General features: G+C 46.8%; 1 protein-coding gene across 1 annotated transcript; it reads right to left on the bottom strand.

Moving 5' to 3' along the window:
- Positions 1-8,583: 8,583 nt before the first annotated feature.
- LOC122370656 (40S ribosomal protein S6-like) lies at positions 8,584-20,004 on the bottom strand. Its single transcript, XM_043346444.1, has 5 exons — positions 19,648-20,004; positions 15,974-16,178; positions 10,724-10,869; positions 10,249-10,461; positions 8,584-8,827 (listed from the first exon to the last, which is right to left on the bottom strand). Exons 1-5 carry the CDS (start codon positions 19,651-19,653, stop codon positions 8,639-8,641), a joined length of 759 nt encoding a protein of 252 aa, XP_043202379.1. The 5' UTR covers positions 19,654-20,004; the 3' UTR covers positions 8,584-8,638.
- Positions 20,005-20,901: the final 897 nt, after the last annotated feature.

The raw sequence follows: 20,901 nt of genomic DNA on the forward strand, positions 1-20,901 counted from the left end.
GCGCGTATGTAGAAAACCAATAGGTCCGGCGAGGGTTAAACATTGGTTCGTTCCCTGACGCTTTTCTAATTACGGAGCGAGCGAAGCGAGCGTAGTCTTTCCTTAGATTAACGGAAATTTCTGAGTATGAGCGGCCGGCCGGCCGGCCGGCCGTGCGGACGCCTTTGCGAGGCTTATATCTCAGCAACCACTTGACCGATTTACACGCGGTATTTTGTGTAGGGTAGCTTCATTCCTTCTACCAAGTATTGGACTATTCCTGATGCATGTGGGTGACCCCTTATGCACGTGCCACGTGCAAAACGAAGAGGTGTCAGTTTTGTAATTGTTGCAATATCTCGGTAACTACTTGGCCGATTGTGCTGAAAGTTGGCATGTAGGTAGGCACCCACTAGGCACTACATATCCATGTGCCAGAGTTGGGGTGCTGCTGCACGTGCGCACGTGCAGGGGTCGTTTCCAGATCTCGAGAACGGCTCGACCGATTGCGCTCAAATTTGGTACACAGTTAGGGACCGGTTAGTAGGGTGCCGTGCACAAGTCAGCTGGGACCCATTTTGCACGTGCGCACGTGCAGGGTGCCGCTTCCAGATCTCGAGAACGGCTGGGCCGATTGTGCCCAAAGTTGGCCCATCGCTAAAGACCGATTAGTAGGGTGCCGTACACAAGTCAGTTTGAGGTACCCTCTCGCAATTTCGCACGTGCAAGGCCCACCTTCTCGCTCGCTCCGTTAGTCGCCCCAAAAGGCGTTATACTGGTTGTAAATAGTTGTAAAAACTGAATGTTTTACGTGCAAGGTTATAATTGTTATTACGCGAAGCCAAAATTTTAAACAAAACTTTAAACAAAATGAGTTTAAACTGAACTTGGTTTGCTCTCAAGCTCACCTTCTCTCAAGCTCAAGTTTCTACGACAATTCACAAAATATGACGGATCATGGAAAACCATAATACACAACTAAACGCATCACACAATAATCAGAACTAACCACGGTCAGTAAACAACATACGAGTAGGTAACGTGAAGAGGGCGCTGATAGGTTCGGAGTGTATGGTGAAAAGAACGATAATCGGTGAGTAGGGCACTGTAATGTGAGGAGGGCGCCGGTCAGGATGGCGCTTTACGGTGCAAAGGGCGCTGACAGGTCAGGAGGACGATGTATAGTGAGGAGAGCGCCAGCAGGTCAGTAGGGCGCTGTATGGTGATGAGCTATACATTGCGGAAGGCAGGCGCTGACTGGGCCCAGTTTCACCAAGTGCGGTAAACTCAATTTGGGGTAAAATACCAAACTACCCCACTCCATCACTACAAAAATACTACCCCGAAATTAGTTAAACTAACTTGGTGAGGTTGGGCACTTGGCCCAATCTCACCAAGTTATGTAAACTTAATTTTGGGACAGTATTTTTGTAGTTACGGAGTGGGGTAGTTTGGTATTTTACCCCAAATTGAGTTTACCGCACTTGGTGAGATTGGGCCCTGGTCAGGAGGGCGCTGAGCACGAAGATGTCGCCGACAGGCGAGGAGGGCACTGCACGGTGATGACTAGGGCTGCAACGGATCTGGAGGGCGCTACGTGTGGAGGGCGCCGACAAGGCAGCAGGGTGCTGTATGGTGGGGAGAGCGCCGGCAGGTCAGGAGGGCGCCGAATGGCGCGGAGGATGATGCTATACGATGAGGAGGGCACTATACGAGTGAAGAGGGCGCTGAAGAGTCAGAAGGGCACTGCTTAAAGAGGAGGGCGCAGACAGGTGAGGAAGGCAATGTAGGTCAGGAGGCCGCCTACAGCTCAGGAGGGCCCTCTACGGTGAAAAGCACACCGACTTGTCGGGAGGGCGCTAAACGCAGAGGGCGCCGGTCTGGAGGGCGTTGTATGGTTAGGAGGCCGCTATGCAGTGAGGAGGTCGGCGACAGGTCAGGAGGGCGCTGTACAGTGAGGATGGCAATTTATTACGATAAGGAGGGCGCTGACAGGTCAGGAGGGCCCCTACAAGTGTGGAGGGCGCAGACAGATCAGGACGCTGTCTGGTAAGGACCATTAGGGCGCCGATTGGTCAGCCCGGAGGGCGCCGAATGTGAAAAGGGCGGCGATAGGCCAGAAGAGCGCTGAATGACGAGAAGGGCGCCGATAGATCAGAGGAGCGCCGAACAGACAGAAAGGCGCTGAAGATGAGGAGGGCGCTAGATGGTCAGGGCTGGGGTAGATATCCGGCAGTTCAGGATTGTGGGTGCATCTTCACCCACAAAGAGATATAAAATTGTAAACCTGGGCGCCAGTGCCGCATGGTGTACCGCAATGGCTTACCGTCGAGAGCGCCTAGAGGTTTGGAAATTAGAAAGGCGCCTTCGGCGCCCCGAAATGATCCTGGAAGGCGCCATCTAGGGCGCCTGCTAGATTTGGGAGGGGCTAAAGCCCAGTGTGCCCCCCCCCTGGCTGCGCCCCTGCCGCAGACACTTCGTAAACAAACTCTTCTCCAAACAACGACCATCAACCGAGTGAGACAAGAGGCCCGATGCTTTAACCCGCGCCCCGTAGGGCTATCGGCGGACCCTACCATCCGTAGGGGGGCCGTTTCGCCCCCCCCCCCCAAGGTCTCGGAAAGTTACCGGCCGATTTTCAAAATTCAAACAGCGTTGGATAGCCCTACCACGGAACTACCTTGTGACCTAATTTCATTGATCCCAGCCTAACCGAAGACGTCACAGATCAGGTCAAGCGTCGAATTTTCACCGTTTACAGGCATTTCCAGAAATGTATTGTAAAATCGAGTGAAAATGAATGCCATTGAAAATAATTGATAGGGAATGTACGTCACCAATACCAGGGCCCAATCTTACCAATGCCGTAAATATGATTTGGCAGCACTGGCCGGAGTTTACGGCACTGATATCAAAGATGTCCTTTTGATTTACCTCCAGCTAATTTTTTCCAATGGTTTTGAATTTTGATAGCGTGAATGATTATGAATGTCGCCAAAACGAATAAATAAGTGAATGTGGATTGTGGAATAGTTCTGAATGTTACCAAATGCCGTGAATGGGCATTCATGGCATTTGGTAAGATTGGGCCCAGGTCAGGTCACAGAGGTAAGGTCACCGAGGGTCACAATACGAATGTATAGTGTGATAAATGTTTTATGGTCCATTTTACATGACAAATGCGATTATGTGGGTCAGGCAGCCTTAACCCTCGCCCGTATTGGTGTTTTTCCAGCCGCGAACGTATAAGGGGGGGTCCGTTGGGCCCCCCCCCCTGCCGTTTCGCCCCTGATCGAGCTAGAGCTTCGCGGAAAAAACGAGCGTGTTGCTCGTGACGAGAGGAAGCCGATGATACCCAATTTTAAGGTCCTAGGTCATTGGTTGACCTTGCAGGTCAGGTCAATGACCCCAAAGGCGGGAAAATCGGGCCCTGTTAGAACGTCGTAAAGTGTGGCTGCTATGGGGTTTTTCGGGGTGCTGATCACGAATGTCATGTTAGTTTTGATCACAGATGATGTCTTCATGTATTTAGGCCAGGTCGGGTCAGGTCAGGTCAGGTCAACCAGTAAGGGTATTCGTAGTAGGTGGCAACCGCCTCTGACAGCTTCGTAACATGTTACGAAGGCACCAAAACTACTTCGTAAATGTTCATATGGTTGCTAAATTCGAATTCAGCTCCAAAAACTGGCCTAGAAACATGTAAAACTCGAAAAAGTGAACCGAGGTCATCAAAGGTCAATGACCTGACCTGACCTTCAGGTGACCTTGACACCCACCCTAATGCATGGTAGCAACATCATATCACATGTTTGAACGCCTGAAACCACGAAAAGACTGCAAACGCGCGGCTAATGCGAGCCGACATACGCCGAATCGCGATTCCAGCCAAACATGGTCTCGAAAAGTAGGTCACAGGTCAAAGGTCATTTGGGTCAGGGTCATGAAATTTTCAGGGTAGGTGTGAAATTAATGAGCGCGAGGGTACAGAAAGTTTCGTCGCGATCGGCCGCTTTTTACGCGAGTTATTTGCGAAAAACCATGGGTGGGGTCCGCTCGCCCCCCCCCCCCCCCCTATACGGGTGAGGGTTAAGGGCCAGTTAAAGCTATACGTTGGTAAAGGTCAGGTCAAATTAGGTCAAATTTCAAAGCTTATATTTTGTACATAAAATGGGTATCGATTCGATGCAGCTCGTCACGGGGAGTCTAATGGTTGGTGCTCTTTGTTTTGGGTCTAGAATTGGAGATAAGGGGGAGAGGGGCTCTGGAGAGCGGGTTTTATGGGTGTGATCGGGTTTTATGAACCCGATTTGACCAGCAACCCCAAAGCTGGCGCAATTGATGTAAAGTCGTACTGTATACAGTACTGTATACAGTACGTACTGTCGTATGTATTATTCCTCTGATGAAATGAGGACCTCGATGCCAACTTCCAGTCTGGAATCCTTGCTGTGAATTTTGCCAGATTTCACGAGATGACATTCGTAGGTCCAATCCGAAGTAAGAGCCCATTTACCACTGGAATCCAATTAATTTTTAACACGCGCATCGACGGGGGGCGGATATCCGCCCCCCCCCCCCTGAGGTGTTTCGCGGATAGCGGGAAAACCGCGTCGCGTAGCGCCGCAAAATTTGGTACGACTATTCTCTCATCAATTTTACACATGGTGTGCAAGTTTGAACCTCCTAACTTTGAAGGTCAGGTCACCAGGTCACTTTGAATGACCCAACCTCGTCACTTTTTTGCAACTTTGTCACCGTGCCAGAGCTACAGTAGATGTCGGAGGCCTTTGAAAGTCGCAGGATGTTATTAAGTCATTAGTAGCTACAATTTGTATATCTCGGAATTTTGATGTCGGTGACCTAAGGTCAGGTCAATTTCGCGACCTCCCCATTAGGGGAAAGTGGGGTAAGACGGGCACCTTAACTTTGGAGCCATTTTTCGGCCGGTTAGAAACATCATAGAAACGGGAAACTGGGTGAAAACCTTTTTCAGACATTTTACTTTCATTTGCCAGAAGATGAGACTTAGACCTGATTCAACAAATAAACTGCAGCTATTTTTGCAAAACCTTGCAAAAACCCGTCTTACCCCACCCCATGGGGTAAGACGGTCACATGGGTAGGGCAAGACGGCCAGCTTCTTTCACCGATCAGCGCAGCTCGCAACAAATGCCCGAGATTAGCCGCATTTATACAGTCGCTCGTTGGTCTCAAGTGCTTCGGAAATGGCAGTATACGAGATTCGTGCAGAAGGCGTATGCTCCTATATAGGCCCTAGTTCAGAAGCCATGTAGAACCGTTTTTCACATTCATTATTCGAGAATAAACTGTGCCGAAGGAATATTGCTAACATGTCTGTGAGTATCGGAATCGAACATATTCTTATTAGAAATGCTTCTTTTTTCCTACAGCAACAAAAATATTTTCACCATTACAGACCCATTGGGTTCATAGTTGCCCGTCTTACCCCAAACTCAATGTCAGAAGTTCAGCACGATTTTTCGCTGTGGACAATTTGATGCAGACAAAGCAAATCCGCCGTAAATGAACACTGTTGGCATATGAGTGTACCACAAGTGATTGCGAGTTTTTAACTCTATAGTGCTGTACACAAAAGCTTGCACAATACATTATGGATGTTTTCAATGAAATGAGTGTTTTAAAGAAATCAAAATAAAAGATTATCGACTGAACACAAATTCACCAGACTTGAATGGTGGTGTGTAGTGGGAAAGGCAATTCTGGTCCTAACTTTTCTTGCTCGTAGCGCTATTGGTTTGGTCTGCAGAAGGGGTGCCCGTCTTACCTACCCTGACCGTCTTACCCCACTTTCCCCTATAAGTCGATGGGGGAAAAACCAACTCCATGTTTTTACCACTAAAACGGGTCGGAATGGCACCATATACCATACATGACTTCATATACGATCAACCTTCACTACCTTGAGGTCTGTTTTGCTGTTGGGCAGCTGTAAGGTCATGTGACGTCATCAAAGGTCACCAAAGGTTTTTTGCCAATAACTCCGCACAGGAACAAGATACAGTCGCGCAGATGGTCTCATTGTGTTCAGCTCGTCAAGACGCGTCGAATGCTATACATGATGACCTCGAGGTCACGTGACCTGAGGTCAACCTTTGACCTTGACCTTTCGAGGTCAACATACATACCATTCGCTGCGGATTGACGAGAGGATCACGATGATGCCCTTAGTTTGTTCCTATCATGACTAGTTCGAAAGTTATTCGAGAAAAAACTCCTTATCTAGCGCCGCCATTTTGACTTTTTCGACCCCTGTGACGTCATCTTTGACCTGACCTGAAAATGACCTCAGTAAAAATTGTAGACCTTGTCCGTGCGTATCCGATGCCGTTTACCGCTTGTCGCTATCTTGCTTCGTTCTCGAGATCTCAGGGGGGGGGGGCGGTCATCCGCCCCCCCCCCCCCCCGTCGCGTCGGTACGAAGTTGGCGCAGACCCCGTCGGTGCGCGGGTTAAGCTCTAACCTGCATTCTTGTTGTGATATGCACTGGATTACCGATCTAACTAGGAACACTCAACTCCACATAACTGACCCATCTGCAGGTGCGCTGGCGGTGGAACCTGCGCGATAACAGACATGAGAAGAGGACGCTAGCTACTTTCCACCAGATGACACCACCTCCCTGTATGTATTTAGACCGACGACTGATCATTGTCTGCTATTGGTGCCCAATGCCACCGCTGAGCCGATCGTCAACCATCGTGTGCGAAGCTGCCAAGTTCGGGCAATTTTTATCACAACCTCTGATAGAAGCATCGAAATTCGAATCCTCTGACAAAGGCATCACAACTTCTCCCCTCTGACAGGAGCATCACAACCTCTGCTAGGGGCAGCACAACCGTCGAGAGACATCACAACTCAGCCTCTTATAGCAGCACAACGTCTATCAATTAGTCGCGTCCTACATTATTTGATTAGCATTTAATTCCGTTTGATCAAGCTTGTCGGACTTCTCGATGAAAAGTTTTGAGTAGAAGCTTCAAAATCAAAATAGAAAATGTTAAAGGCAGATAAGAGGGACACCCTTATAGGTGGCACTTCGTTTTTTTTTTCTCGCATGTAGATACAGCTTTGAGGATTTACAAGAGTGGAAAACTAAGCTGAAAGTTACCCCGGCCACGGCCGGGGTAGGTTCTTCTCCACCCATGCTCGGGATGCAGACCTGACTTTCCGTCGTCCAGAATTGCAGGCAGCTGGATTTCGCCAAGACCCACAAAAACTGGACCATTCATTCAGGACTGGAGATGTGTCCTTTTTAGTGAAGAGGTGCCCTTTGTGCTCTCTAGGTCCCGAACTACCAGAACGATCGAAATGTGGACCAACAGCAGCTCTGAGGAGTACGCTGTCGAGACGGTGAAGCATCTGCTGAAGAATATCATTTGGAGCATGAGCTACAGAGGCTCTCTGAGCTTCACGAGGTGCCGCGGGGACAGACCGTGACTGCTGATGATTACTATGTATGTTAGTGAGGTGCTGAAGAAGACTGCTGCCTCAAAGATGCTGAATAAAAAGGCAACTGGTTCAAAAACCAGAGTCAAACTTTTGTCGGACATATCCAGGCCCATTTTCCAGCAAGAAAGGGCTCCAGCCAAGCACGCCAGGAAGACCCAGGACTGGTGCCGAGCGAGGCTCCCAGGCCTCTCGGAGAAGGGGACATGCTCTGGCAACAGTCTGGACCTGTCCCCGATCCAAATTATCTGGACGATCATCAGAAAAAGGCTCAGCAAGCTTCCATCGGCTAGCTCAAAAAGGCATAAAGTTATAAACGGCATGGCGTAGTTTCAAATGAGACTCTTGACAACCTGCAACGTGACTCGCCAGAGTGCAATAGGCCGTGTATGAGACTGAATGGGGACTAACTAACATATAAACCGTGAAACAAATTCAAGTAGGTACTTTTTAAGTTATTGTGGACCAAACAACCGCGCATCAATTTCGGGACACCCTGTACAAACGATTTGGTCCCAATGTGTGGGTGGACTGTTCCATATGGTTCGCACTACTCTGAGTGATAGAGAATAGCAGAGGCAACGGAGCAAGAAAGCCTCAGAGAAGTGGATCAGTACATGACTCTTTCATATTGTTCAACCCCGTGCGACGGCATTTCTTCTCGTTTGTTTGTTTGTTGGGGGTTCAGGGCGCGCCAACTGCAAGGTCATTTTGCGCCCATAGCGGAGATTTTGTGGCTTTATTTAAGTTTTATGCCAAGGAAAGGAAAGTAACTGAGAAGTTGGTCGCACGGATAAAGGAAAATATGCTACCGTAAATGGACCCAGCGGAAGTTATCCGAGAGAAGATCTTAGAGAGTCACTGCGGGCGCAAAATGCCCGAGGTGGAGTGACCGCATCCCAGCAAGCCGGCGGCACATCAGCAGCACATGGGCCACTGAGTTGCTCCCCATTTCTTCTCGTATTGCTCCATCCCGTACGCATTCAGTATTTATCCACCCATATGCTACGCAGTACGCACCCCACCCAGACCCCCCCCCCCCCTCCCCCCTCCCACCAGTGTCCATCACCGGCCTCAGCCCAGTCACCTGTTCCGTTTCCCTGACAAACGAGCAGAGCCGGCGTCACACCGTATCCATGTATTGTGTGTTAGTCGGCGAGCGATGGTGCGATCACTTGGCGGCCTTCTTGGCCTCCTGCGAGCTCTGCGAGTCGCGCATGGAGCTGCGCCGGCGACGCGCCTCCTTCTTCTTCTCTGTGGTCTCCTTGGCGCGCTGCGCCAGCAGGCGGGCGTACTCGGCAGCCTCCACGTTCCGCTTCTCGACGCGGCGCTTCTTGAGCGCGGCGCGGTGCCTCTTGCGCTGCAGGGGAGGGGGGGGGGGGGGTCAGTGGCGGGTGGAGGGGGCGGGGGGACAAGCGGGGGACGTAGTGCAGGATTCTGGATAGAAAGCCGTGGCTGGAATACCGTACAGGCAGACACTGAAACGAAAGCGTGATACATGGACAAAACGCAATTTTGATGAAAACTATACAATAGTGAAAAAAATGGACATGGTGACTGAGATAAAAACAGAGTGCTCCGCCTGCCACAACAATAAATACGCGCAAAACGAAGTCTAGCAATCTGCGAGGCGCCCACATCAGCAACGAAATATAAAGCAACTACACCAGTATAACGCCTTTTGGGGCGACTAACGGAGCGAGCGAGAGGGTGAGCCTTGCACGTGCGAAATTTCGAGGGGGTACCTCCAGCTGACTTGTGCACGGCACCCTACTAACCGGTCTCTAGCGATGTACCAAATTTGAGCACAATCGGCCCAGCCGTTCTCGAGATCTGGAAGCGGCACCCTGCACGTGCGCACGTGCAAAATGGGTCCCAACTGACTTTTGCACGGCACCCTACTAACCGGTCCCTAGCCATGTACCAAATTTGAGCGCCATCGGTCCAGCCGTTCTCGAGATCTGGAATCGACCCCTGCACGTGCGCACGTGCAGCAGCACCCCAACTCCGGCACATGGATATGCATTGCCTAGTGGGTGCCTACCTGCATGCCAACTTTCAGCGCAATCGGCCAAGTAGTTACCGAGATATTGCAACAATTACAAAAGTGACACCTCTTCGTTTTGCACGTGGCACGTGCATAAGGGGTCACCCACATGCATCGGGAATAGTCCAATACTTGGTAGAAGGAATGAAGCTACCCTACAAAAATTACCGCATGTAAATCGGTCAAGTGGTTGCTGAGATATAAGCGTCGCAGAATCGTGACCACGGCCGGCCGCTCATACTCAGAAATTTCCGTTATTCTACGTAAGACTCCGCTCGCTTCGCTCGCTCCGTAATAACCGTTTACAAACAAACACTCGGGCCAGCAGTCCAATACCATGTCACGTCCTTTGGCGGATCGAGATTTCTTACACATTGGACGCTGTAGGGGGTATAATTTCCAAGTGTTTCTCAACTACAACACTCTTCTTTCGTTTTCGCATGCGTTTGCAATTCATGAAAGCATTGTTGGTCATTAAAAAAAAAACGATTTAGTTTATCTCTATACGAGAAAAACTTTCCAGAAAATTATAGAAACTGCAGAGGCGAACAACGTAACGTCCCCAGTGCCCTCAATCCCATTGCCTACGCCATGCATAGTGAGCACGTTACCGAATACCGACGACCCTTCGTGGCTTGTTGGCATAATTTTAGTGACAGTCGGCGCACGTCATGGGCATGGGACAAGCTTAACAAAGGCGCTCCTCTCCGCAGTCGTCACCGGGGCCGCCTCACCTGCAGACGCGCGGGGGTGATGAGGCGCTGGATCTTGGGCGACTTGAAACGCTGCTTGGCGTTCTCCTTGCCCTCCTTGGCGGGCAGCGGCCGCTTCAGCACGTACTGACGCACGTCATCCTCCTTGGTGAGGTTGAAGAGTTTGCGGATGTTGTTGGCACGCTTGGGTCCGAGCCGGCGCGGTACGGTGACGTCCGTCAGTCCGGGGATCTCCTGCCGGGGCCGAGCGGCAGAGCGCGTCAGCAGGGGGACACAGCGGAGACAGGGAACACGGACACCAGTATCAGCGAGCCGCTCCCCTGCTACACTAGATCCACACACCAAACCATCCTATACCCAGCTGATGACACTACACTCAGATCTTAACCAAAAGACCGAAAAGCGATTCTCTAACCGGCTGTCCATACATGTTTAGCCCAGCCCAATGAAACTGATGCAAAAGTCCTGACCACTGATCGCACGGCCGCTGACGCACCTGCTCGCCCTTCTTGACCAGCACCAGGGAGATGACGGAGAGGGTGGCGTCCACGATGCAGCCGCGCACAGACTTGCGCTTGCGGTATCCCTTCCTGCGCGGACGGAAGCACGAGTGGCCCTTGCTGAGCAGCAGGCGCACACGGTCTGTGAGCAAAAGTGTGCATTGCATTCAGTAACTGTTTATCGCTGCCAAGTGAAGTCACTGGGAGCTATTAACCCGCGCCCCACTGGGGTCATAAACGAGTTCAGGGATTGTCGTAGAATTTTTAAAAAGAAGGCATGTGAGAAATATTTGGAATATCTCCAGAAAATAACTGGGGATTTCAGTAGTAATCCAAAGCGCTTTTGGTCATTTTTGAAATGCGTTAAGAGTTATAAAGGTCGCCTTCCATCTCTGCAGGACAAAACTGGCGAAGTATCGGATGATGTTAAGCGTGCCGAGTTATTTAATAGAGCATTTGCAGATAAGTTCTCGAATCCGTATGTGGAACATTTACCACCGGCACACGATTTTGATTTGCCTGCAATGACAGACTTTGAAGTATCCTCTTCCTCCATCGGTTTGATTTTGGACAACTTGAATGTGCATAAGGCCTCCGGGCCGGATAATATAAGTGCGCGTATCATAAGAGAATGTGCTAATCAACTGGTTGTTCCTATCACTATAATTTGTAGGCTCTCTTTAAAACAGGGCCTTTACCCAGCTAGATGGAAGGAAGCTAATATTATTCCTGTTTTTAAGAGTGGAAACAAGAGAAACCCTACAAATTATAGGGCGGTATCAGTGACCCCTTTGTTTGGTAAAGTGCTTGAAATAGTCGTTCGAGACCAGTTATTTGCTCACGTGAAACCTGCTCTTTCTGAGAACCAGCACGGGTTTTTACCTGGGCGATCTTGCGAAACGAATTTGGCTTGTATGCTAAGCACTGCCTGGGATTCTATTGCGAATGGCAGACAAACTGACGTGATATACACAGATTTTCAATCCGCATTCCAAAGCGTTAACCACCAGCTTCTCATTCATAAGCTTAATAAATCCTATTGTATCAACGGGCTGGCTCTGAGCTGGTTTAGATCCTTTCTGTCGGATAGAAAACAAAGAGTCGTTGTGAACGGTAAGTGCTCCTCGTGGCAGGACGTTCTCTCTGGTACACCGGAAGGTAGTGTAATTTCGCCATTGCTTTTCGCTCTTTTCGTTAACGATTATCCATTGTGTGTTCAAACAAAATGCTTAATGTTTGCGGATGACATCAAGGTGTACTCAGAGATTTCAGATTTGACAGATACTGCACGGCTACAAGGGGATATTAGGAGACTTTATAATTGGTCGAAAACTTGGAAATTGAAATTGAATCCCTCCAAGTGCAAGCAGTTCTGTATTACCTTAAAAAGTGACCCCCTTACTTGTCAATACATGATTGGTGACACTCGCCTGGAAATCGTGCACACAATTAGGGACTTGGGGGTGGTTTTAGACAGACTCACGTTTTGTAATCATGTTGACTTTATTGTGTCTAGGGCAAACAAAATGAACGGCATTCTTATGAGGGCGATGCAGTCTGAATCAAAAATTGGCATAGTAAACTGGAAGTCAATTTTGACCGCCTTCTATGGAAATGTTCGTGCGATATTAGAATATTGTTGTGTCATATGGGGTGGTGCGGCAAAATCGCACTTAGATAGAGTAGAAAAGATACAGTATCACTTTCTCAGATGGCTATACTTTTATGTAAATCGAAGCGCGATACCATCCGATATTGATTATTCTCGTTTGCTCCAAATGTTTAACGTAACTGAATTAGAGAAAAGACGCCATCAATACGATATCATGTTTGTGGAAAAACTGTACAAAGGTGTCCTCGACTCACATGTACTATTGGCACGGTTTCCGCTGTATGCTGCTCCAAGAATTACAAGGAGGATTGAAGGAGCTCGTGGTGTCATGAATGTACCATTTGCGCGGGTCGACACTATGAAAGGTTCGCTTTTTGTTAGGGCACCCACTATCATAAATGAATTTATGTTCGAGATAACAGATTTGGATTTGTTTCACGACTCAATGCGGGATGTTCGGGCTAAAGTAAGACGACATATACAAAACATGTGAGTCCTGGTGTGTACCGCGTGACTGTATTTATTGTGTTATGCATGTACTGTATGGACTGTGTGATAGATATGGTTGGTATATCGAGGGATTGTATGTGTAAGAGACGAAAGACTAAAGGCAATGTTTACACTGCTCCGAACGTATAACTGCTATGGACTGTTACTGGGCGTCAATTCGCCTGTTGTTCCATGACATCGAATAAATAAATAAATAAATAAATAAATAAATAACACGCCCTACTGGGGGGGGGGCTATTCATAGCCCCCCCCCCCCCTCCTAACTCCGAAACTACTGGGCCGATCGTCAAAATTCAAACGACATCTGATAGCCCCGGAAAAACTGTCGAACGAAGCCTAATTTCATTGACCTCGAGGTCACCGATGACGTCACAGGTCAGGTCAAAGTAAAAATTATTAGCATTTTGGCTTGTTCACATTTTGGGCTCTGGCCGCCGTCTTACAAGTCAGATCAGGCTCATTTTTGGTACACACGCTCTTAAACAGATGCTCTAGATACCCTGAGGGTACCAAGCTTTTACTTTGATTTTCAGGTCAAGGTCAGGTCATCACAGGTCACGAAAATATTTTATCATGCGTGATGCGTCGGTCACGTGACACATGTTTTATGGTCCATTTAGGCCATAGATTTCGAATTTGATGTCGTCTGTGTCATTCGAGGTCATTTTGAGTCGAATTTAGCTTAGGTCAGGTCACTTACAGGTCAAAAAATGTCAAATTTTGAAGTTTAAATTTTTCAACAAAAAAGGTGTCTATTGGATGCAGTTTGAGCTCAGGAGCACGATGGTGCCATTTATATTGGTGTACGATGTCAAATACGTACTGAAAAATTGATTTGCAAAATTAATAATTGTGAAGTTTTTGCAATAATGCGTATAACTTGGCCATTTTTGAAAATATTTAGCTAAAACTTGCTAGAGTTAGTCATAATCATGCGTTCTGTCACATATATTCCGGTTTTTTCGAAAAGTCAAAAACTTTTTGAGAAAAATATAAAAATACAAATTTTGAATATTATTATATCAAATTTTCAAAATTTTCAAAAGTTTGAAAGTTTGAGATAGCAGTTTGATAGCGCGGTCAATTCTGAGTCATTTCATGCAAAGAAATTGGATCTAGCTTAAAAACTGAGCTCTTGGGAGCGATTGCTGTGGTTCAATGTTTTGCGTCCAAATCGGACGAACATGACGTCACTGTGACGTCATTTCCGGCCGACCTATGGTAGCTACGAAGTTCAAATTTTGACACAAGGTGTCAAATTGATGCAGCCGAAGGTACTGTAAGTTTGGCGTCGATCCGTCAAGCGGTTTGGAAGTTATTGCAGAAAAACGGGAGGGGGGCTATAAATAGCCCCCCCCCCCCCCAGTGGGGCGCGGGTTAAGACTAGGCGTGACACATAAGACCTGCACTGCACACCATAGCTGGCTATTTTGTTATATAAGATCTATATGCTGCACAGTGCACACTTGTCACTTCATATGCTAAAAACGTGGAAATATAAAAGCATGTGATAATGACTATGTTACAGGGAGTTTGAGAAATCCGTGAGTTTGCAAACTCCCTAGTGAGTTTGCAAACTCCCTGACCCATCAGTGACTTTGCAAACTCACTAGGGAGTTTGCAAATTCACTAGGGAGTTTGCAAACTCACTGATCGGTCAGGGAGTTTGAGAAATTCCAGAGCGATTGGGCCAAATAAAATCAAATGTGTAAGATTAGGGTGGCATACGTGCCGTCCGTAATGTTAAAACAAAGGCGAATAGTGGTACGGCCTTCGCCGTCGCTAACCGTCGCACGCCGACAAAAAGCTTACAGATCCTTCATTGTTTTACCGAAAAAAAGCTACTCGCGGCTATGTAAAGGGGAGGTTCGGAGCAACGTGCTCCTCCGTTCCGTCGTTTCCATCCTCAGGAACCAGGATACTGAAATCCTTCTCGTCCACGCCGAAACCCACTCCGGGCTGGACAGGCACCTTTATCTCATGCGGGCTGCTCCCTTGGAGCGGCACCGCTGCTCCCGAGGGAGCGCACCCCGTAGCCGGGTGCAAAGAGTGCTTGGGGGGCTGGTTGGTCTGTCAATTCGGACGGGCTCAGCCCCGGCGACTCTGCACATAGGGTGTCTGCCCAGACCAATGTCTCCCCCTATAATTCCTATCATTCGTCCGACTCTGAAATGGTCTTGTCAGACCGAAAGGGCCTAACCCGACAAAACAAAAACAAACAAGCAGCGTGCGCCAGTCGCAGCTGGGCTGGCTGCCAGCAGCGCCGGCTCTCGATGACACGTCTATGGCGGAGTGGGAATGGGCGTGAATTGATGCGTGTGCCTGTACTTTAGCATAAGTGACCAACAGTCAGCTGTTTCTACTTTGATATATTCAGCCTGACTCTGGAATAGCCACACTTGAGTGGAACGGGTCTAATTGGGACGTAAACTAAATAAATGTATAACTAAATAAAGCGGCAGTACATGCATGGGTAAATCACTGAACATTTTAAAATAAAAAGGTATTTATGGTGTGCATATGATCTATAAGCTTTTTGTCAGCGTGCGAGGCCTTACAGCTAGCCTCCTTTGTTTTAACATCACGGACGGCACGTATGCCACCCACATGCTGCACACTTGTTTTTATTTGGCCCAATCACTCTGAAATTTCTCAAACTCCCTGACCGGTCAGTGAGTTTGCAAACTCCCTAGTGAATTTGTAAACTCTCTAGTGAGTTTGCAAACTCACTGATGGGTCAGGGAGTTTGCAAACTCACTAGGGAGTTTGCAAACTCACGGATTTCTCAAACTCCCTGTAACAACTATGTACCAAACGATAAAAACGGCCAGTAGGTAAGTACGTAAGTCGAAAAGCCTGGGTTAAAGTAATGCACATTGCGTCAACTAATTTAGTGAATTTTTATGACATTAATAAACCAGGGATTAAAACTTGAACTTATAGGACCAACCAACCCAGATCTCCCCCCCCCCCCCCCACCAGTCTACGCTAGCTGTTGTAAAATAAACAAAACTGGCGAGGGTTTAATCAAAATATACAATTGTAACTTTTATTTTGTCGAGCACAAATCATTATTGTCAATTACTGTACCTACGACCATCACCAGCCGCCCACAATTACTCACTGGTGGTGAGGACTCCCTGCTTCATGGGGAAGCCCTGCTTGTCATTGCCGCCTGTGATGCGGCAAACGTAGCCCTTCCACTCGTCGCCGATCGAGTCCATATCCACGGTGGCGCCGATGCGCTTCTCGTAGAAAACGCGCACCTTCTTCTCATCGTCAATTTCAAATAACTTCTGAGACCCCTGCGCGGGGTATGACACGTTGAGCTGCAAAAGAAGAATGCAATGGTCAGCATGATGGAACATTATCATAAGGTCAACCTAATTCATGTTTAGGCTTACTCTCAATGGGATGTCAAATTACAACCATCCCCCACAAATATTAATACATGCAAGCTTCTTCACAATAGCAAAAATAAATGCAATGATAAAGGAACAGCTTTGCATAAATTGTCACAAGCTTACATTCAAGTTGATGTGGTGCCAAAAGAGGAATTGAAACCAAATGGAGATATGAGGGCAATGACGTGAGCTGAACAAGTTAAGAGCATTGATTCATGCTGATGGAAGCTCAATGCATAATTCTAGTCGGGACAAGCAAATTAGGCATCAATACTTTTCAGAGGAACATGCCCTCGTGAGCATGACTTTGTGATGGAAAATTCTAATAACATGAAATCATGGAATAATTGTGACAAATACAACCAGATGGCAATTTTAAAGAGTTCATCTGAATGAAACCAATTTCTTTGAAATGGAATTACACCAATCACAAAAAGTAATCAGCATAACAAAGAGCATTGTTGAGGCTGAAATTGGTTTGGTTGCCTAGAGTATTATGGGATAGAAAACACTCAAATTGAGCCCGACATTTAAAAATGCAAGCAGTTACTTCTACATCTAATTTCATTTGCCTAATTTATACATAATTTAAACAAGCTTGGGTGCAATGCCCCTTACAATACAAAGCACTATAAGTTTAATCAGATCTTGCAGCTGCATGAAGGAGTTGCAGCCCTTCACACTGTGGTGTGCAGATTTAGCATGGATGAATGGTCCTAACATGGCATTGTGCAGGCAATGCCTCCAATGCCTCCACTGTGATACCACAATGCTGTACAAAAAGGCATTGGAATGAGGAGTTGCCAGTGTTCCATTTTTTAGACTTTTTGGTGGCAAATCACACCTAATGGGGAAAATATCATCATCCCTAAAATATGAATGACAGACTTAACTTCATCTCTGAAAAGAGTTTCATGTATTCCAACAGCCAGTTCACATGTCTTTTGACAGTTGATGCACCCACCAGGTGGGTGACAGCCAGTGCTGGAAATGAGGCCGCTTTCTGGTCCCTGCGTTTTATTCTCCTCGCGGGTTAATCCCGTCCAGCGTTTAGCCTTTCGGGACCCACTCAGGGTCGCGGTTGTTTTCGCCGCTCGCCCTAGTCGAGATGCAAAGTGAATAGTCACACGAAGCTTATTTAGGGCCAGCCAAACCAGTCTAGTCTGGAGTTACTGTTAAATGTATGCATATACATAGATGAAAGTAAAAGGTTTTGTAGAATCGATTAATTTCGAAGTCATATATTCAGAGGCCCCAAATAAACTTTGTGCGACTATCAACTTTGCATCTCGAATGGGCCGAGCGGCGAAAACAACCGCGGCTCTGAGAGGGTCCCGAAAGGCTAAGCGCTAGACGGGGCTAACTCACCCGGAGAATAAAACGCCGGGACCAGAAAGCAGCCTCATTTCCAGCACTGGTGACAGCACGTGATCGCCTGAGGCGGTGGGGGGGGGGGGGGGTAAAAATATTTTCATCATTTAATGCTCAATGCAATCGCTGCGACTTTTTACAAGACCTTCTTCTCGTCGTTGTTCCTTGCTTCCAACGACTGGTCCCCGAGTGATGACTATCCTCACGCAAGAAAGGATGAATGGAGCTAGCAATTAAGCCCTAAAAACATATCGAAAATGCTACAAAACACTTCTCTTGAAGGAGATAAATTAAATGGTTTTGGAGCCTCACGAAACATGTTTCAGATGACGAGTAAAACAAACTGACGCATAAAGACTGTGTTCAAAAGTGTGAGCGGCAGCTCCGCAAGCACTTGTTGACAAATGAAAATCGTAGGTACTGCTCGGTCGCCATAGCAACAAGTAAGCGTCACAAATTTCGAACACTATCTGAGTGCGCCAAGTACGACTACACCGAGGACGATGGGTAATGGTTGCCAGCTGATTAAATTAATGAAACGTGAATAAATTCAATTTTTGTTTGAGATTACGAGTAAAATCTGTTTGTTAATTTCAAATATCACTATGGAATAACCACAACATATTTTTCATGGCCTTGGAATACCAAAACATATTTTTTACAAATATTAATCTCTAGTGCACTTTCCTTCTTTTCTCTGAAACATTTTTTTTGTCACCATTAGGAGCAGCTGAATGATGGATTTGTGAATATCATCTCTTTGACTGGTCTAATGCCTTACCCACCACCAATCTAGCTGGATATCCGTACCAGCCTGCATAAAAAATGACCTCTACAAATTCACTGTGCTACAGAGACATCCTCCTTTATGAGAAAAAAGAAATAAAAGGCATCTATTTTCTAACCAGCCAATCAAGTGCTTCACTCATTTGATAAGTATTTATGTCACCTCTGTCAGCACTTGCTCAGCAGTACCCAGATAGGCTGCACACCACAGCAAACCTGGTGCAATTTCCCTGCAGTTGCACCACAGGGACACCAACCAGTGAATTTCTTTTCAGCTTAAAGTGACTATCCCACCTTAACATAAGTTTTATGCTGAGATAGCCAAATTGGGGTCCCTGGCTTGCACTTACTGGTTTGGGCACTCACAACATCAAGAAAGGCTTAATTTCACAGATAGATCACAGCACAAAAATGCAATTTTCTAATGGATCTTGCATAATCTGAATGGTAAAAACAGGGCAACTCAGGAGATTTGATTAAGGTTCTTGAAAATTTCACAACATTCAATTCACATTCAATTCATAGTCAATTCACTTGTGCAGAGCATGTGACTATGACTAAGATTCTGACTTGCGCCGTGAACGACATAGGGAGGGAAAACTTCCGGTATTAGTAGACGTCACACGAAGGTTTTCCAACCAAGGAGAGGTGCCATACCCACAGGTGCTTCTTTCTAGGAAAACCTAAACAAACCTAACCTTACCTGACCTAACCTCACCTAACCTACAAACCTACAAACCTACAACCTAAAAACCTAAAACCTACAAACCTACCCTACAACCTACCCTTGAAGGTCACGTGATTGGATACAGCCATGTGCCATAGCTCATACCCTTTCACTTCCTGTTTTCACCAACCACCCATAACCTGGCTTGGCATCAAAATTTTGACAGCTTGATGCGGGGGTTAAACGAAATAATGTCGTATGCATTGATCAGCCATGAGTATCAAAAACCTGAAATGTTAGGGGCTTGATATTAAAGCATCTAGTTAAGATATAATAGATATACATTGATTCAACCAGATGAAAACAGCTATTATCCAATAAAATCCCAACTACGGTCTGGGAACGTGGCACATTTGCGACGAAACATGCGCGGGCGCAGACTATACCACTTCTCATAAAAGTTCCAAAGCCAAATAACATGTCAACTACCGTTAAACGACAAACATTGAAAACAGAAACTAAAAAAGTACAAATGGCACAAATAATAGTAAAAACAAGGACAATAACTACCTTCATGTTCCACCACCAGCGCCGTCAACGGCGGTAACCGGAAAAAGGGCTTCCATAGAGCTGATACAAATAAACGAAAATTGTTCGCTAAATGTTACGATTTCCCACAGAATGCTAAGAAATGCATTGAAAATATTGATACACTAATTTTAGATCTTCTAATGGACACATTTTGCACGTGTGAAAGATCAGTCAAAGAAAAAAATAATAGTGATGTTCGACAGGCACTAGGCCACTAAATAAAAAGCATGGATTACCAATCGATGTAAAATGGTGAAGTAACCTGACTAGTGACTGAATTGTCCTCATGTAGGTATGTAAGTACCTAGCCCTTGCATAAAATTTATAAATGAATAGGATGTGAGGACTCCAGAGCTGTGCAAATTTACGGCTCCGTCATTGGGGAGGGGGGGGGCATCTTGGGGTCCAAAACTCCTTTTCAAATAAATTTGCTTCCGTAAAGCCTGCTGATGTTAAAAGTGATGGATATTTGGGTCATTCCCCCCCCCAAAAAAACCTTGAGAATGTGACGGAGCCCATGATTTTATATCGTTTTTCCAGAGATATAGGTCAGAGTCAAAGTTCAATGACCTGCCCAGGCCTGAAAATGTGCTTGATGTCACAAGACCCGACTTGAGTCAAAGGTCAATAACTCAATAGGTATGCTAGCTTTCAGCTCTCAACCTCCAACGGGCTTCGAACAATCCGCGGCCGAGCAATCGTGAGAAATCCGTGGTAGCACCCTTCTCAATCCTATGACGTCATATTGGCTTATTGCATTGCTTAATCAATATGCATGCCATGCTAGTTTCTTCGGATGGTGGGATATGATGGGGCTGGATTGCTGCTGGTGAGGCCTGTGGCGTCATCTCTGTATTTATTCTTATGAACAGATTCAGATGTCGCCACTGGTAGGCGCCGAAAGCACTCTTCGGCAGGCTACGGATCAGAGCTGGATGAGTGGACAAGTGGATACGCAAAAAAATGGTAGGGTGTGGTCAACCACCTCCCTCTCCCCTGCATCCGGGCGAAGGTTAAAGATAAAGACAAATTGCAAGCACAATTTTGTAACATATGAACTAAAAAATTGATTACCTAGTAGTGACCTGAGATCAGATGTCAGGTCAACGAACCTGAACTGCTGGGGTTTTAGTGTCAGAAACCACCAATTACTGCCTTCAGTTCATGCATGTCAAATTTCATTATAATATCTCCAAATCTACCAGAAATATAACCATTTTCTTATGACGTCAC

This window comes from Amphibalanus amphitrite, unplaced genomic scaffold (assembly GCF_019059575.1).
Source record: "Amphibalanus amphitrite isolate SeventyFive unplaced genomic scaffold, NRLGWU_Aamphi_draft 001155F_arrow, whole genome shotgun sequence".
NCBI lineage: Eukaryota > Metazoa > Arthropoda > Thecostraca > Balanomorpha > Balanidae > Amphibalanus > Amphibalanus amphitrite.

Bases quoted from the DNA above. Each gene is read 5' to 3' on its own strand.
- LOC122370656 (XM_043346444.1), bottom strand. The intron at 10,870-15,973 runs GTGAGTAATTGT...TTTTGCTCACAG, and splicing joins GCAGGGAGTCCTCACCACCA to ACCGTGTGCGCCTGCTGCTC. The intron at 8,828-10,248 runs GTGAGGCGGCCC...CCTCCCCTGCAG, and splicing joins TCACCCCCGCGCGTCTGCAG to CGCAAGAGGCACCGCGCCGC.